This window comes from Pipistrellus hanaki (genome assembly GCF_964339955.1).
Source record: "Pipistrellus hanaki genome assembly, chromosome: 10".
Taxonomy (NCBI): Eukaryota; Metazoa; Chordata; class Mammalia; order Chiroptera; family Vespertilionidae; genus Pipistrellus; species Pipistrellus hanaki.
In genome coordinates, this window is record NC_140512.1 from 61,690,908 (window position 1) to 61,710,989 (window position 20,082).

General features: G+C 37.8%; 1 protein-coding gene across 1 annotated transcript in view; it reads right to left on the minus strand.

The window, feature by feature from the left end:
• Nucleotides 1-13,637: 13,637 nt before the first annotated feature.
• KCND2 (potassium voltage-gated channel subfamily D member 2) overlaps nucleotides 13,638-20,082 on the minus strand; it is a 482,531-nt gene continuing 476,086 nt past the window's right edge. Inside the window, exons 5-6 of the mRNA XM_084897017.1 lie at nucleotides 18,269-18,516; nucleotides 13,638-16,279 (exon numbers count right to left, since the gene is read on the minus strand). Coding sequence (XP_084753143.1) covers nucleotides 16,102-16,279; nucleotides 18,269-18,516 — 426 coding nt within the window. The 3' untranslated portion in view covers nucleotides 13,638-16,101. The remainder of the gene's footprint in view (nucleotides 16,280-18,268; nucleotides 18,517-20,082) is intronic.

Genomic DNA, 20,082 nt, shown 5'->3' on the forward strand with positions numbered 1-20,082 from the left:
ACCCCTCTTTCCTCAGGGAGGACTTTGGCAGCCACAGTATCCCTCCAGCTTCTGCACCTGGGTTCAGGGATCGGCCCTCTCTGCCTCTCCACCCTTCTTACTATTCTCCGTGTAGCTTCTTTTTTCAAGCCTCAGGTAAAATATTCCTGTTCGGGTGCCCTTCAGTTGTTTATTTAGGTTGATGGCTCTAAATTTTAACTGTAAATCCAATTTGGCGCTGGGAGGTGGTATGTGTTGCCTTCACCTACTTTGTAGCCATCCTGAAAGTCCAGTAGGTGATTTTTTAAGTGGTCATCTGTTTATAGGTGGCTGCTACGATTAGTATGATTGTTTTTAATGATTTAAACAGAGAGAAATGAGAGTAGAAACTGATGCTGAAAATGCTTGCTAACTTGACTTGAGTTCTGCAGCTATACCCCAAGATTTTCTGCCTTTAATTCGAATAAAACAGCTCATACCAATAACTGCTCGAGAGGAGGAAAAATACTTATACTAATAAAACATAAAATAGAAGACTAGCTGAATCAGGTGTAGGGAACTGTGCTTTGGAGTGAAATGTGCTGAGCTCATACAGAATCTGAACAATTTGAGAGGGGAACACTCAAGGTCACCTGAATAAATGTATTCTACCCTCCAACAAACCACTGACCTCCATCCTGTTTTCCCCATCAACATATTAATCGCAAACGGAGTATACAGGAATGGCCTTTGTGATCATCCTAAGCCTTGTCGTTTAAAGGGGCCTTTATATGCTTTATCTTATTCAACCCTCTGTCTATCTGTGAGCTAGGCAGAACTTCATTTGGAGATGCAGACACTGAGGCTCCAAAGGTTGGATCAACTTACAGGCGTCACGGCTAGGAGGTGGTAGAACCTGGGTGTCTGCCCTTTCCTTTATATCTCACGACTCCTCATTCTCCTTACCCTTTCTGTGTTCTCTTGATCTTGACCTTCTAATTTCAGGAATACTGAGGAGGGTTACAAGTAATTCCTTTGGAAGATTCTTTGTGAAACCCACAGTGTGTTGACACTTATCTCTAGAGCTGTGTTTTATTACCAGCAATACTAATTGAGGGAGGCAATACTTTGACCAAAATAGCTGAAGGCAGAAGATGTTAAACACATGGACCCATGCCACAAGATTGCATTTCTCTGTGGAGAAAAAATATGATATCATTTTTGGTCTCTCCAAATACATTTAGCAGATTTTGTTTTGTTTTTTTTTTTCCTCCCTAGGAGTAAAGCAATGAGAACGTTAGACGGGGAAGATTTTCACACATAGTTCCATAGTGTTTTCTGTCTCCATTCTGGTGATGAATTAGTTGCCCATTGCTCCCTAACATTACTCCAAAAGTTAGTGGCTTAAAACAACAAACATTGTTTCACAGTTTCTGAGAGAACCCCATAGCTGGTGGCTCTGGTTAAGGGCCTCCAATGAAGACATTAGATGAGGCTGTAGTATCAGGGAGTTTGACTGGAAATGAAGGGCTCACTTCCGGGATGGTTCGCTCGCATTGGTAGCAAGTGGATACTAGCTTTCTATTGGGGGTCTTACTATCACCCCATATGGGTCACCTTACTAAACAGCAGCCAGCTTGCCTCAGAGCAATTGGTCCCAGAGAGTGGGAAGGCTCACCCAAGATAAAAGCTGCAATCTTTTTATAATCTTGAAGTGTTAACCCATCTATCACTCTTACAAACTCAGTTAACCAGGAGTGACTCATTAATGAGGCTTACAGGGGTGGTGGTAGGGAATGAGGGAGAGAGGGCATTCAGCTCCACTTCTTGGAGGGAGAAGTAGCAAAGAATTTGTGGATATATCTTTAATACCACCGCAATGCCTTGTCCAAATTCTTAGCTTTTGTAGGAGGAAGCACATAAAATAAATGTATTCCTGTTCAGGCTGTTTCACATACTAGTAAAACTGGTAAAAACTGGTAAAGAAAAATCTCTCTGTTGCTATATCTCATTTTTTACTGATAGTGTTCCCTATTTTCTTTGCTGCCCCTCCTCCTCTGTTTGCCTTAAAATTCTTTTTTAAAAAAAATATATTTTATTGATTTTGTACAGAGAGGAAGGGAGAGAGATAGAGAGTTAGAAACATCGATGAGAGAGAGTCATCAATCAGCTGCCTCTTCCACACTCTTTACTGGGGATATGCCCGCAACCAAGGTACATGCCCTTGACCGGAATCGAACCCGGGACCCTTCAGTCCCCAAGCCGACACTCTATCCATTGAGCCAAACCGGTCTTGGCCATTCTCACAATTCTCATACGACTGTCTTCAGCCCTGACATCCCCCTGAAATCCCAGATTTATAAGTATATCCAGCTTCTTTTTAAAAAAAAATTATTTGAATTGATTTCAGAGAGGAAGGAAGAGGAGAGATAGATGGAAACATCAATGATGAGAATCACTGATTGGCTACCTCCTGCACACTCTCTACTGGGGATGGAGCCCATAACTTAGCAAGTGCCCTGACCGCAATTGAAGCCATAACCTCTTAGTTCATAGGTTGATATTCAACCACTAAGCCACACCGGCTGGGCTCCAGCTGCTCTATGACATCTCCTCACAGATTACATGAATTTAAAATGTACCATGGCTAACAACTCTGGATTCCCCCTGCTTCTTTCCCAGCCTTTTCTTTTTAACAAATCCACCCACTTGTTTTAAGCGCCTCTTTATCTTATGACTAATCCCACAGCAAGCCTGTCAGCACTTCCTTCAATATCTTTCCTGGATCTACCAAACTTTCTCCATCTCCACTGTTCCCACTCTAGTTCAAGCTACCTCTCTTCTCATTTGAACCATAGCAATTGCCTCTTAATGGGTTTTCTACCTTCTTCTCTGGTTGTTGTAAGTATTCTCCATTGTACAGCCATTGGAGTATTTTGCAAATGAAATCAGTTCTTGTCACTCCTCTGTTTAAAACTCTCTACGGCTTTCTAATTCACTTAGAATAATAAATGCAAACTCCTTGCTCTGACTTAGAGTTATTTTTACATATTCTTTTTTCCTGCCCACTAGCCAGTTATACTGTCTCTCTCCTACTCTTTCACACACATATGTGATATGGTTTGGTAAGAAAAAAAAAAATCTAAATTGGAATTTAAATCTTACTTCAATTGTAACTTAAAAAATTAGAATATGTAGCTCTTTGTCCCATCTATAGAGAGGAAGAAGACCATTCTCAGCAATCAGGAAATGTCAACATCACTCTGGCGGGACACACCGTTACTGTGAAGGGCCCCACAGACACGCTGTGAAAGGACTTCAATCACATCAGTGTAAAACTCAGTAGTGAGAAGAAGAGGCTCCTGGCTGGCAAATGGTGGGGAAATAGAAAGACACTGGTCACTGTCTGCACTTTCTGCAGTCAGGTACAGAACATGATCACGGTGCCACACTGGGCCTCTGTTACAAGATGAGGTCTGTGTACGCTCACGTCCCCATCAATGGGCTGCTCAGGAGAATGGTTCACTTGTTGAACTCATACATTTCTTGGTTGAAGAATACAACCGCAGGGTTCAGGTGACGTCAGGAGTTGCCTGTTTATATTTCAAGCCCAGAAATACTGAGGAAGATGAAATTAGTTCTTGAAAGAAGGGACATTGAACTTATTAAATTCAGCACTTTGATTCAGCAAATATCAGAACAATTTTGGATGGCATTTATGTTTCTGAAAAAGGGACAGTTGAGAAGACTGATGAACAAGATCTAAGTTGTCCAGCTATAGAAACAGCCAGATGATTCCTCAGATTTATTTATGATATTTTAAAGATGCACTAAAATCTGAGTATTGATTTAAAAAATAATTAGAATCCATAGGTTGAATAGTGATTATGGGAAGCAATTGGACAGAATACCCAAGTCAGGTATATCCCATAAAAGTGAGGGATATTTTCTATTTGTGCAGACTATGTAAAAAAATATATCATAACTATATTTGGGACCAATAAGTTGGGCACACCAGTAGGAAACTCTGATTTAATGAATAATGGATGGGATCATACACTTTGTGAATGACAAGAAGATAAAGATGACAATATGTGTTAGTAAAAAAGGTGTATTCAATGTAAAAAACTACACAGTATTTAGGTATATTAGCACACACTGTGTGCACATGTGTATCTGTGTTTTGTGTGTTTGCATGCATAGATGTGATTATGTGCACGTTGTGAATAAATATGCATGTTTCAATGAATTAGCATGTGTCTGAGTCTCTGCATGTGTGTGTTTGTGTGCCTGTGTGTATCTGGTGTGCCTCTGTGTATAAAGGGCCATCCTGATGGTAGGCAGATTGGGCAGTATAGACAGCTCCCTCGAGAATACTGAGGGACTACAGGCATCTTCTCTCTCAACATTAATATATCTCTAGAGACTCATTAGATCTAAGTGGTCTATTTTCAATTGCAAATATGCTGGGAGTAGTTGCATCCTTCTTCTGTAAATTCCTGTGAGTTATGATAATTAGGCTGTGTTCCTCTTAACACTTGCTGACAACAATCAGAGATCTGAACCAATGCAAGAATCTCAGGAAGAAAACCTAGGGACCCTTGGGTGGTGGTGGTGGTGGAGGGGGAGGGGGGGTTGGCCTGATAGCTGAGATGACATCTCCTGAATGATCTCCCTGGGTCACAGGGATTCCTTCTCATCCACGGAATTGGCCAACACCGGGGAATGAGAGAAAACAGAAGGAATTCAGAGGAAGCCGATGAAAAACTCAGTTGCTTCCCTATTTTGCTGATTGCCACATGTAGCTGATCCAGTTCTGTGCTTCAGAAGTTCCCAGGTGCTCTTTAGAGTTAGTCACTCCTCCTTCATTCAGAGCAGTGGGGGGCAAGTTGGTTCCCAGGTGAGCACAAGCAGAGGGCTTCAAGGAAGCACACTCAGTGACTATTCCATGCTCAGCCACACACTGCCACACAGAATGCCTTTCAGAGAGGGGCCACTGGCCCTTCCCACCCAGGGCTTCTTCCTTTTTCTGCGCTCTAATTCCCTCCCTCCCCTCCTCCCTCCCTCTTTTCTTCCTTCCTTCCTTCTTTCCTTCCTTCCTTCCTTCCTTCCTTCCTTCCTTCCTTCCTTCCTTCCTTCCTTCCTTCTTTCCTTTCTTCCTTCCTTCCTTCCTTCTTTCTTTTCTTTTTTTATTTTTTTGTTAATCATAACCCAAGGATACTTTTCCATTGATTTTTAGAGAGAGTGGAAGAGAGAGGGAAAGAGAGAAACATCGATGTGAGGGAAACATATCAATTGGTTGCCTCCAGCATAAGCCTCGACCAGGGCCAGGGCCAGGGAGAAGCCTGCAACCAAGGTATATGCCCTTGACCAGAATCAAACCTCGACCCTTTGGTCTGCAGACTGACGCTCTATCCACTGAACCAAACAGGCTAGGACCATGTCTTCCTTTCTTTCACTATTTACATTCTTCCTGCTTTTCCTGCAACTCCAACTTTTCCTTTCCCACCCACCAGATTGAAACATGCCATATTACATCCCATCAAATGGAGAAAATATAAATCTCACCTCCTTTCACCCCTAGTCCCTTAGAAATTTCATCTCAAAGCTGTCCTTCGGAGTCAAGCAGCTCAAGAATGTTTGAGTCTCTAGTTTGGTCTGTTTTGTGCTCAATACATCATGTCCTGTTCTTTTGCTCAGTTGAACAATGACCACTCTGGTGCCAGATGGCGCCACCATTTTCAGTCTGTGCCTTACCCGACAGACATTTCCGCAGGATTCCTTGAGTTGAGCCTTCCCTTGTCTTGACATACTTCCACAGTCTCCTGGCTACTCTTCCTCAGACTTCTTTTTAGCTCCTCCTGGGTATTTCCAGGAATCCTCTCATTCTCCACTGTATTCCTTTCCCTTGGATTTCATACTTCCTACATGATATTGATTCCTAAAAGGAATACTTCTCGAATCCTCGTCTGTGCTGTGTATCCCTGGATAATGACCAAAGAGAGAGACCTCAGGGGTGGGTACATTTTCAGAGCCAGAGTCAGCAACATGGGATTCAATCCACCTTTTACAAATTATTTTTTGTGTGACTTTAGGTAAGTTATGTGACATTTCTATGTTTATGGGGGGGAAAAATGACTCCATAAACTAGAAAACCTAGTAGTAAATGCTTTATAGGGCTTTTCTGGTGATAAATGAGTTAATACATTTAAAGCTCTTAAAAACAGTGGCTGGCCCAGTTAAATTTTTAATAACTATTAATACTAAGCATTTAATAAATATCTACTAATTTTTTATTATTATTGCTTTATTTGCCCCCTCCTCTTGGGTGATTCATGGCATATTCAAAGCAGAATTCCTGATCATCCCAGCAAATGACACTTCTTTCCGCTCAGCTACTTAAATCAGAAGTGATCAGCTTTCTAAAATTTTCTCATGCTGATACCAATTACTACCAAGTCTCCTTGACTTTAACTCCAAAATGTCCCTTAAATTGTCTAGTTTTCTCAGGTGCTGCTCTAAATCTGTCTTATTGCGTCTCTCACTGGAGTCACTGAACTGGTTTCCTAATTGGTCTCCTTGCTTCCTCTTGTGTCCTTTCCCCCAATTCTTCAGCACAGCAACTAGAATGTTCCTTTAAAAGCATAAGATGGATCTTGTCACTCCTCAGCTCAAAATTCTTCCTAGTTTCCCACTGGACTGAGGATTAAATCTAAAATCCTGGAGTGAAGGGGTCTGTAAGTTCATGCATGTCCTTTGCCATGTCCACTTTCCAGTTAATAGTCACTCCCCTCTTACTCTGGCTCAACTACTCAGGCCTTCTAACAGGTTTGCACATGTTACCAGAGCTTTCCTGTCTTGTGAATTACAGTTTTGTTTCTAATGTCTGCTGCCTGAAATGTTTTTTCAAATTTTTGGATAATTCCTACTTTTCATTTAGGACCAAGTAAATGTCAATTCCTCAAACATAACTTTGTTGAATTAACAAAGTAGATTAATGAATTCTGGCTTATAAAAATAATTAGAAGTGCCCAGCCGGAGTGGCTTAGTTGGTTGAGCATCATCCTGTGCACTGATAGGTTGCTGGGTAGATTCGTGGTCAGGGCGCATACTTGGGTTGCGGGTTAGATCCTCTGTTGGGGAACATACTGAAGGCAACCAACTTCCTCCTCCTCCTCCTCTCTCTCCCCCTCTACTTCCCCGCTCTAAGCATGTCCTCAGAATAAAAAAAATACAACTTAGTGGTAATTTTAACAATAAAAACCACAATAATACAGATGTAAGAACAACAGAAGATGCTCCTAAACTTGTATTTAAGTGATGAAACCAGAATTATGTGTTGTATGCAGGTTTAATAATGAGAGTCTGGTACAGGGGGAAGAGTTCAGCTTTGCTGTCTGACCTGGGTTTGAATTCCATCTTAATCACTTACCAGTATTGTGATTGGGGCCAGTTACTTACCTCCCTTGACTGCAGGTTCCTCGCCTAGGAAACAGTTGGTTATCCTAGTAGCAGCAGAAAATTGCGAGGGAATAAATGGTTCCTGTTGGTTGCTCAGTGAATAAATGTTTGCTGTCATTTTTATGGAAAGACCTTTATTTTTGCCACTTAACTATGAAAGGGAAAGATACAGAAACCAAGAATGATAAACTATTCATTAATTTAAAACAACTAGAAAAATTTGGCCCCTGAATCACACAAAGGCCTGAAGTAATAGTGGAAGGAAACAATTAAAATCCATGAATTTTACGGAAATCAGATAGGTTGGTCCTTTATATTCACAGGGAAAATCTATGGGTGCTTCCCAGGCCTGGAGTGCTTTTTGCGTGGCTGGCTCTTCCTTCTGTGGTCCTCGTGTGTCTCTCTTAACCTAGAGGCCTTTTCTTCAACACCATATTAATACCTCCCACCACCGCATCACCATTTCATTGCTGATCTGAGCACTATACTGTTTTTCCAGAATGTATCTCACTCTACATCAGGTTCCTTAACTTTCTACCTGTTTTGGGTCCAAGTCATCAAGGACATTATAGATAGCGAAGGGTGGCAGAACATGCCATACCGAAACATGCCTCTTCGTGGTAGTGATTATTTTGATCTCTAGGCACTTGAAAAACAGCAAATAATAGGACAGACTTTCTCTGAACTCTCTTACTTGAGTAAACATACGTCCTTCAGAGGAACTCAATGGTCATAAGTCCTCTCCCAGGAATTATGTCAACTCCTGTCTTTAGAGAGGGGATGAGAAGAGAATACCACACTGGCAGACTTTGCCACATAATATCATAACTCCCAACTAGTTTTCTAAGGGCCTATCCATCCTCTCTAAAAACCATTTACTCTCTTCTAAGAGGCCTACATCCCCCAATTCTTCCTTTCCCTAATAAAATGCTATTTAATCCTGAATTCTAAACCACCTCAGAGGGTTATTTTCCCTGGGTTTCTCCCTGAGGTATACACACTAATAACCTATTTGTTTTTCTCTTGTTAATTTGTGCTTTGTTATAGAAAGTCTCAGCTGAGCACTCGGAAGGATGGAGGGGAAATTATTTTTCCTTTTTTGTGATATCAACAAGGGCGGGGTCTTGTTATCATTTCATCCTAGCACCTAGCACAGTTCCAGAAACATTCACAAAGGAATGTACTGAATGTACTCACAAAGGAAATGAATGAATAGAATGACTTCCTCTACAACTTGGGTGTCCATATGCTCCTTCGCAATAGTTTTAGTCATAGCTGACATATAATGCAAGAACCATTCCTTTAAAAATTCTTCCTTATTAGAAAGCTCTTGAAATTTACATAACTTGTAGGTACAGGCAATTTTACTGCCCAACCATTTTGTGTTTGTGTTTTTGTTTGTTTGTTTTTTTTAATGTTTTTCTTTTATTTTATTGTTGACAGTATTATAGATGTCTCTCATTTGCTCCCTTTTTGCCCCCCTCCACCTCACCCCCATCCCACCCCAGGCCTTCCCCATACTATTGTCTACGTCCTGGTTTATGCTTATCTATTCTTTGGTTAATCTCTTTCTGTCCTCCTCCCTCTAACCTCTCTCTCCTTTCCCACTGAGGTCTATTATTCTGTCTGTGCATCCATACCTCTGGACCTATTTTGTCTTTCTGTTTATTTTGTTCTTTAGATTTCACTTATAAGTGAGATCCTGTGATATTTGTCTTTTTTTTTAACTGGCTTATTTCACTTAGCATAATAATCTCCAAGTCCCATCCATGCTCCAACAACTTTCCTGAGTTCATTTCACACTGTTTAATATCCTGGAAGCATTTATAACATTCCCTTTGAGTGGAAGATGTTGTTTCCAAATCTCCACATGGTGTCAAGTACAGCGATGAACATGGACTGGAGAGTGTGGGCTTGTGTATATCTCTGTGATACTTATAAATTACAAAGTTTAAAGAGAGAGATCTAACCGGTTGAAAGTAGGGAGAAGAATAGCACAGAAGCTCATAGATACATTTAGAAAACAAGACTTGGAAATGCTTGGTGTCTTTTTTACCTTCCTGGTAATAAAATAGAAGCCGCATTTGCTTTTCACAACCCTACTAACAGAAGTGATTACCTTAATGTTTGATACAAATTTAGCTAAGTGGATTATTATTATTATTTTTTAAATCTATGGGTTGCTTTACTTAAAAGCAACCAAATAAGGCGCAGATTCTCAATAATTTGCAAGTGAATAAGCAATGAGTTTCTCTTCAGATGTGCACTCAGTCACTGCTATCTTATCTCTTCCCTGTACCAGCTCATGCAGGTTTCAGCACTCTCAGCATTTAAGCTTTAGAAAAAAGACAATGCTATTTGGTAATCCTAAAACTGCTAGTTTTGAAAGCTCTTTTCAGGAAGATTCACTTAAAAAGCCTACCCATAGCTATAATATATTTTTTTACAATCAACAAAGAAAAAGCCACCAGAAAATATAATGGTTACTGGCAAGAAAAAGATTCCCTCCACGTTTCATTAAAATGCATCAGTTAGTTAGATAAATGGAACTCCACATTCTGCCTGTCTCATTGTGTGTGTGTATATATGTTTAATATCTTCCTCCCTCATTTTCTCTCCTTTTTATCTGAGGCATAAAAGTATTTCATAAGAAAACCACTACATAAATTATATGTTAATCTATGTTTTAAAAATAGGAATGTATGTATAAGAAAGCTCCCATGAACTTATATTTTTATAGCAATATTTTATATTACTTTTTATGTTTCTATTATGAGAAGTGCACTGGATGCTTAAGTTAATTTATTATTATTATTTTTGGCTTCCTCTTATATTATAAAAAATATTTGTTGAGACTGTGCTCTTATAATACATTTAAGGCATTAATCTATTTTCTCTGTTATAAGAAGAAATGGAGAAGGGAAGTACAACTGATTAAAAAGAAACCATAGTCATTCTAAAGCTCATTTGTATTTAAATTTTGATACAGTTAGGAATTACTATAGAAATGTACTCATCAGAGATACTCAGACACATAAAGTGAGGCATTAATACTCTCACTTTTTGACTTATGGACTTAACCCTATTCTCCTAATTTGACTTTATTATAATCATTTTAGTATTCAGTCTAACTTCAAAGTTCAAATAGTTACACTTTGAGGCTAGAGGTAATGAGGGAAATGTCAAATTAATTTCAGATAATCCTACAAAATTTATAATCCACATCTCATAGTAAATGTAGTGTAATCAAACTAACTTCTCAGAACTTTGCCAAAGAATTGGATTCAATATAACCTAGCTAAAGAAACTGATAGAAAAAGAAGAAAAAAAGAAAAGAAAGAAACTGATGGAATTTGAATTCTGTCCAGTCTTTCAAGCTCCATATTTTTCAAAGGATATATACTTTCAGGCTCCTCCAGTCACTCATGGTTCCATTTTTTTCTTAGTCTCTCATTAGTGGCTGTGCATTTTGTTTTTGATACTAGTTAGGCTGTTGAATATTAATAAGTCCCTCCTTTGCAAATTAAAGTGTGATTTTTTTATATTAGGGTTTACCTGCTGTATATTCCCACTTTGGAAAATAACAGAAATAGGAATTTTTATCCTTTATAAAACAATTTGAAGACGTTTTATGTTGTTGAGGCAAATATTTGTAAGTTATCATCATGTTCAATAGGATTTGACAATGATAAACCATAAGTAATATTAATTTTTTATATATTTTTAAAAATCATAACTGCACCTTAATTTTTTATGTAAAAGAAGTTTTGGACACAACATTAATACTTGTGATAAACACATTTGCCCTTTGAGAAGTAAGAAAAGAAACATTGAGGTGAAAGGTAAAAAGATATTATTAATAGGCCAGTGCTACATGGAACATAAAACAAGCAAACGATGAAACACAAGGAAGAAGTTTTATGACAAGTACTTATACCCCAAGTACCATTTTAAAAGGTACATTAAATTTTTTACAGTTCTGTGTAAATCAGATGTCTATGTTTATACCTTTAGGGAAGCTTTCCATTTTATTAAGAGCAAATAAAAAATATCAACAACTTACAGAAAAATTTTTGAATTCTTTGAGAGGGTGAAAAAAAATCTAAAATCTAAGAAATTTTTATTGTATCATATTAACTTGAGGCACTGAATTATGCCATTGCATTGCCTATCTGAATCTTATTTTGAATGTTATTAAGTGCCATTGTTGTGCTACAGACTTTTTGCCTGCCATAATTTGAGGAAGATATAAAAGATAATTAAGAGTGGTAATTGTAGTTTTGACCTAATGCCAAAATCTTTCTCTTCCATGAGAAAGAGCTCCAGGACTTGGACTATGGGTCAACTCTGTGTTGCGGCTATTACTGCAGCCCTGACCAACTGCTTGCACATCTTGGCAGGCTTTTTCAAAATGGAGACAATACCCTAATATGTTTGGCACAGTTGATAGAGCGTTGGCCTGGAGACTGAAGGTCCAATTATCCAGCAGCCATTCAACCAATCAAAGCATAATATGCTTATGATATGCTAAGGTTGCTCAACTGCTTGCTATGACAAGCAATGACCACCAGGGGGAAGATGCTCCAACTGGTAGGTTAGCTTGCTGCTGGGTTCTGGCTTACTGGGACTGAGTGAGATGGGTCAGACACATCCTGGAGCCCTTCAGTGGTCCCTCTCCACTGGCTAACCTCCCACGTACCTCCCTGATCTTGCCCTGATCTTGCACCAGTGAGTTCCCTTGGCCTGGCCTGCACCCTCTTGCAATCCAGGACCCCTTAGGGGATGTTGAAAAGCCAGTTTCAGCCCAATCCTGCAGGCCAGGCCAAGGGACCCCAGTAGTGCATGAATTTGTGCACTGGGCTTCTAGTATTATGTAATTATCTTAAGCTAATGTGCTATTCAAAAATAATAATTCCAATAAAGTAATTATTTTTCACAGGTGAAAAATCTTTCTCTTTAGAGAATGTTTAGCTGCCCTAAATACAACCAGCATAGGTAGATAGAAATTTAAACTTTTTTTTTTTTTTTTTTGTAAATAGCACAATTGTGTTGAAAATTCTGATGAAGTTTAAACTGTACAGAGCACCAACCCTTTTTCATATCTGTGAGTTAATAAAATAAACAGCTATTAACACCCTAGGAAGAGATGCCTTTTTTGTGAATCTCTGAGAAGTCATTTATTTGATAGCAAGAACCATTTTTTATCCTTTGGAGCACTGTTGCTGGCAGACATTGATATAACTCTCTGGAGGCTCTTTCCAAGTCCACATAGTAGCTAAGCTGAAGGAAGAGGGAGGTATATTGAATCTTTTTAATGCAAGATTGACATCTCAAAAAATCAAAGCCCATAAGCAGAAAGAATTAATAAAGGAAAAAAAATAGAGACTAACAGAAGGACTAGTTAAAATCACTGTCTTTCCTAGATGATTTACTCTGTTTTGTTCTTCTAATTATCTTATAACATTTTTAAAAATAATTTTTTACTTTTTGTCTCTTCCTGGATAGAAGCCACCAACCATCGGTATGTTCATATTTTAAAAAAATGAATACAAACCTATGAGTATGTGTATGAATATTACATATATATATATATTCACAGAGACACATATACACAAAAAAAAATAAATCACCCTGTCTGTTTTCTTAGATAGAAAAGAGACTTTGACTAAGAATATATTGAATTCTGACCAAAGTTATTACCTCATAAACTTAACTCAACTAGTGCTGGTCAAGGAGTTTATAAGGTTCAGGCAGCAGCTTCCTCTCTGGCCCACACTGTGCAAGAAGCCAGTGGCTTATAGGGTACAGGCTAATACTGTGGGTCACACCCTGCAGAGAGCACCCTATTTGATAGTATCATGTATAACACACCACATGTTTTAAACTATACTACATCTTTTTTTTTTTTATGACCAATAAAATCTTGCAACAAAATTGAATTATCATAATTAGTAGCTATGGAGTTGGAGTTGCCAAGATATTTCCAAAACAACCATTGAAAGCAGTGACACTCTTTTTATCTTTAAATGCTGCCTAACTTCCCATGGTTGGCAGACTACTCTCTCTGCTGGTTTAGACTAGATTTAACTGTAGCAATTGATGGGTTCCTGGAATACATGTTACAGAGTTCTCCTAGATACGTATTAGGAGTGTGGCACATTTTAGGTTTTGGAAAAGGAGAAAGTCTAAGAAAAAAAGGGCAACAGCCAGCCATGTCATCCTGTTCAAGCATGCACATGTTTTATTTAAGTATTCTCCAAAGGTCTACTTTTCCAGCATAATGCAGATAGTAGGCTACCCTTTAAAATAAAGACATATGAGTTTCAAACCAAATTGCCAAAAACAATGACCTTGGTTACTCCATATGGCACATAGAAATAATTACATTTCACTTACAATACAGATGCACTTAACACAGTCATCAAGAGTCATTCACCACCAACACAGTATATTTTGAAATCACCTAAAACACCAAAAAGTTTCTTTTTCTTTTCCAAAAAGTCTGAACAAAGTAACAGTCTGGGATAAATGATAAGTTGAAAAGGAGGCAGAACTGTCAACTGAAATACTAATCTAACTGAACTGCATTTTTTAAATGATTACATTTAAGTTTCCAGAACATGAAAATAGAACTTCTCATTGGGAATCAAAAGACCTAGGTATTCTCGATGGTGGTTTCTTTAGTCTACTTTTTAAAAAGATTTTCAACAAATGTCGTCAAAGAAGTTTCACTATATATTTGCTCTAGAAGCATAAAGTGGCATGAGGCAGGTGTTAATATAATCGTTAGTATTCACACTCCAGGAAGGTTAGTAACTTTTTAAAAGACATTCTATAAATAAAGGCAATTCTTCCCGAGAGAGAGAAGAGTTTGTCTTCCTTTCACTCAGCAAATGCTTATTAAAATCTACTGTGTGCACAGCATTGTTCTAGAAGCAATTCTAGAAATGGGAAGCAAGAATCTCTGGCTTCACTGGAAAATAGTTGGATTAATTCCTTTTTATGATAAATTATGATAAGCATTTAAAAATCTCTACAGTAGAAGGATAATTATGAATCCGTTCCATGTATGGAAGCTAAACTTCATTCCTTACACTGGTGGTTTCAAATAAACAAAACTTCTCATTTGACATAAAACATTTTACACTGTCACGTGCAGACATGTCTGCTGATATATTTTAAAGGTGAAAAAGTATGGAGACTTTGTACTTTACATAGAGATCAACTTTGCATTATCAAACTCCTGTCCTCCTGACTTAGTGGAGAAAATGACTCCTTGCCATATACAGGAACCTTTCTGAGATAAACTTGGGTTGCTTTTCCAGTGGCCTAGAAAGCATGCTTTCACCAAAAATTGTTACACAAAGCACTTCAGTTTACCTCTACATTTCAATTCACATGAGTTATTCTCAAAATGTATTCCAGATCTAAAGCAAAATAAATAATACATAAGTGAGATTCTGGGATCATTGATCCTGTGATAATAGTCCCAGCCAGCTCTTTGTATGAAACATACAGTACTATATCCAATAATTGGGCTTTTCCATGACAGCAAAGAGGTTAGAAATAATTCATGGATGCAAAGTCCTTTTTCCTAATTTTTGACGAGAGGATTCTTGATGATAATTGACTTACAAGATGATTTGTTGGGGAATACAAAAGTAGGAAAGTCTATTGAACTACAAAACGTTAGTCCAGTTGAAGACAATAAATCCAAAAGAAAGGTTAGCACAGGAACAAGAAATGCACTGTCATGGGGATACAGTGGATCAAAGAATATTACTGAGAAACATGTGTGACACAAGAGGTACCCATTAAAAAGTTATCTAAAACTTGGCCACTCTAGACAATTTTCTATGAAGGTGGCTCTTACAGAATTTATGAAAATCTGGGAAGTCTCACAACAAAAATCCCGATTCCTGATACAACAGGTGTATGATAAATTATTGCAGTTGTAACAGTATCTAGGTGCAAGGTAAAATGATAATACTGCACTATCTGCACACTTCAGATTTATTATTGAGCATCCCCATGAGAAATGCTGCAGGTCCAACAGGAGTCTATTTGCACAGCCCACCATGGGACGTGAACATCCAGCTTGTAGCGAGTGCACAGAAATTCCCCCTCTCTACATTTATAGGTTATCATGCCTATTCTGAAGACAACATAAGGAAACTGAGATCACTACTCCAAAGAATTCTAGCATGCATTATGATGGTTTCCTTCAGTTAATACAAATGTGTTGCGTGAATTTGTCAATATGCAATAATCTTCATCATAGCCAATGTTCATGGTTTTAACAGGAAAAATTTTTATCAAAATGTTTTCCATATTTTTTTATTGTTTTGCATTCAACTGGAACATTAGGTTCAAAGATTTATTTTATTTTATTATAAAAGAGTTCTGGTCATAAGAAGCATCAATAGGCGGCATTTCATTGTGCTCATTCACAAAGCCAAAGGGCCACAGACTATTCCTCGGTACAACAGGTCAGACTCTAAAGAAATGCCATTTGTTGGTTTTATTTCCATCCTCTAGTTTGGAGGCTTTGCTTTTATGTCACTACCAACCTTCTTGCTTTGCCGTTTCCAGCTGCAAAATGTTTATCTTGTCTTCTTTCTTCCACATTGGAATTCTCTCCACAGCCAGGGCTCAAATTCCCCTAGACCTGATTCCAACTGTCTACAAAGCAGACACTCTGACAATGTTTCCTCCTGAGTACTCGGGAGATTCTGGCCTGTCATCTCCTTCGGGAGTGGTTACTGGAGGTGTTGGGATGCTTATTATTGCTGTAGTCACATAAGGTTGTTCACAGTTTAGTTTAACACATTCTTCCATTTTGGCATTTAAACTGGATCGGCTGATGAGGGAAGAAAATAGATTTAAGAAGGTAAGTTGTTTACTTAAAAATGTTTTGCCTACAATAGAGGTGTATATGATGTCAGGTTTATAAATGACTTTTTAAATGTCTAAGAATAATAGCCATAATTTTAAAAAAGAAAGCACTAAAACCTTAACATACAAGGTGGGCAAAAGTAGGTGTACAGTTTTTCCCATGGTAAATAATACAATAATCTATCTATCTATCTATCTATCTATCTATCTATCTATCTATCTATCTATCTAAAAGCCTAAGAGACCATTAGGACTGTTCGAATGAATGGTCAACTGGTCACTATGATGGGCACTGAGCACCAGGGGGCAGATGTTCAACACAGGAGCTGCCCCTGGTGGTCAGTGCACTCCCACAGCCAACCTCCCATGGTCCCTCCCCCTGGCCTACTGGCCCCAAAGCCCCATTGGGACTGGACAAGATGGCTCCAATTGGCCCTGACCACTGGCCAGGCCAAGGGACCCCACCTGTGCACGAATTCATGCACTGGGCCTCTAGTTAATAAATAATAATGAAACTCTGTGTTTCACATACAACTGCAAACCTATGTTTACTCCACTCTGTATGTTAAAGGGAACATTAGTCGGGTCCCTAATCATAAGTGAATGTGTAAAAACCAATTAAATTTAATTCCATCAGTGTTTTTCAAACAAAATGTTATATAAAAATGTAAGAAACAGGATCAGGTAGGTTTTTGAAACACTGAGTTGTGCAAAATAAAATAGTTTTCTTTGACAGAATCTCTGAGAGGTTTGAGATATGATTATCAAAGGGATATATCCCTCAATTATTTGATCATTTCACTATCTTGTCCCTATAGGGTACCCTTAAAGTTTTCAACTTAGTAACACCCAAATGTTAAGAATCCCAAAAAGTTAGCCATTACTAATACTTAAAGGTATTCTTGAGTTTAATATTTTAAATGGGAGTGGGAGTGAGGAGGGGGAAAGAAGGAAGGAGGACATACATGGAAACTTCAAACTATTTTATTTTCATGGAAAACTTAATTTAAATGTTTGTGTCCTAAAAATTTATTTCTAAGCACTTCTCCATTTTCTATGTTGGAGTGGTAGTATATCTTTGAGACAGAAATCTTTCATTGCTCCAAAATTTAATATTCTGGTTCCAGAGATATCTGATTGATGTAAATAAACATAACCCGGATTCAGAACCTCATCCAGGTTTTCCACAAAAATTACTGGATACCAACAAAGAAATGGCACTGAATGAATGGTTGTTACTCTAAAAAGAAAAGCTACTTCATTTGAAGAACAAAGTAAAATTATTTGGGCCAAATAGATTTTTTAATGACTTGTAAAAGCAAGCAAATAAAGAGAAACAAAGGGAAAATACCAACAGAAAATTTCACTTCAATTGTCCATAAACTCACTAGACATAACCAGCTTAGCATTTCACTTATCTTTCTTTGAATTGGATTTATTTTTGTGTTTATTGTGACCAAAATATTTTTTTGATCAAAATTGCATACTGATTCAAAATATTTGTGTAGGTATAGTTTCAGTTTTTACTGTTACAGTGACTGTTGATTTATTTACAGGTGCTGCTGAATACGCTTTAATCATATCAATGTCAGTTTCACTGGTCTCTTTCAGCAGTGTTAACTATCATTTCAAGCGATTTGTTTTTACCTATGGGGCTCCTGGGGATAGAAGTGTCTCTTCAAATAGGAAACAGCTTTGGAATTGAAGAGGTAGAAATACATTTGTGGTTGCCTGCCTGCCTTATCTGTTCTCTGCTCTTTTAATATCGCTGCAGCTACTCTATGACTCAAGGAATATTACAATAGATCCATTTTCCTGCTTGTGACAGTCTAAGTCTTGTCTCATTCTAAACCCTAGGAGCTAGGATTTAGATGCCACCCATGTAGCAACACAGCTGCAGGTGAAGATGTGCTCTGGGGACCAGCACAGGGTGTGTCCACACAGATTGATCTACCTGTTAGATAGCGGGTTTCTCTCCACGCATCTGATCTGAATGGTACTGAGTTCTTGCACACTGCCCCGATGGCTTCCTGATATGTTGGCACTTGGGATGCGGAAAGTTTTTTTGTGTCGTCGGGAACAGCAAGTGCCAGTGACTCCTTGTTGTGAGGAGAGAGAGGGACTATGACTTGAAGGATGATGAACAGTCGAAACCTCCATGCAACTTTCTTCAAACATCTGTTCATCCACAAACTCGTGATTCTGTTCCAGAGGTGGAAGAAAATGTGAAGAAAGACAGAAACACACTTTAACTTTCAAAAAGCAAACAAATAGCTTAATTTTTAAAACTAAAACAATGTCCACGTACATGTAGACTATGCAATGGACAATGAATACCATTTTTATAAAGATTAGAATATCAAAGCTACCTAATACTGGCATTTGTGGGAAAATAACGTCTCTCTAGTTACACATGAAGGCTGATGTGGTATCTATTTATAGGCGAACTTTATCTTGAAATATCATTTATTTATTTAAACTGGAGATCATAAACTAAAGAGCAAAACTTGGAAATGAATATAGATAACACCCACAAAAATGTGTAAATTCACATTGACTTATTTTAAAACAAATTGGAATTAGAAAAAATAAACTATTTTAATCCAAGTTAGATTGTCTGTTATATAAAATCAAATATTTTCACATGGAACTGAAAACATTTTAAAATTAGAAAATAAGGTACCTAGGACACTTCCCATTTCTTTAGATGTTCCTATAAAATCCTAGGTGGAGACAAATATATGACTTATTAGTTAAACAAATACAACATATTTATCTGCAAAATGTGCCACTTTATGTCTGATTCAGAAAGGGTTAGCACTGAACTTCCCAGGTCTCCTTTCTTATCTTTGTGATACATGACTAGGTGTGTTCAGAATCTCTATCTGTGTTTAGGGTTCTAGCCAAGAAGCAAATAGTGATGGAAATAATTTCATATTCTCCATCTTAGAGAAACACGGTGTAAAATTTGCTTTAAAGATATTTAAAGCCAAGCTTTGTTTCCTAAAATGCTTATGGAAGACTTTTACCTCAGTCAAAGGAAAATATTTTTGGTCTAAGCTACTAAAAAATGACTTCAATTACTATTTTTTTCTTTGTGTTCGTGGGAATAGTCTTATAATGAGAGACTTTGCACATGCAGAATTCCACTTAACTATCTCTCAGCCTAACCATTAGCAAAACAATTGAAGCAATTCACTGGCTAATAGGAAATAGATTGTTTTAGTTACTCATTTTGTCATTTCTTTGCTGAGACAAGCATTTTTAAGTAAACGGAATTTAACATTCTACAGTTGAAAGTCGGAGAAAAAATATGTGAAGAGAAGACAGAGTTTTATGTTAACTATTAAATTTCTAGAAAAATATAGTTCAATAAGGATCCAAACTCTGTTTTCTTCCCTGGCAGTGCACATCTCAACACATAATGGAAGTTACAGTGCACAAGGTTCCAATTTGTCTCAGTGACTGGAAGTGAAGAATTCATTCTGCCGCTGGTTTCCATGCATTTTTATAGGCAGCTCAATTTAAACTATATTGGATTGGCATTAAATAATTTTTTATTTAAAAAGCCCTAAATGGTAAAACAGTAAAAAAAAAAAAAAAATTAAAATGAGACCCTGCTAGCGGTCTGTAGAGCCTAAGTCTAACAGAATACACAGATATTTACATTATGATCATAACAGTAGCAAAATTACAGTTATGAAGTAGCAACAAAAATAATTTTATGGTTGGGGGTCACCACAACATGAGGAACTGTATGAAAGGGTC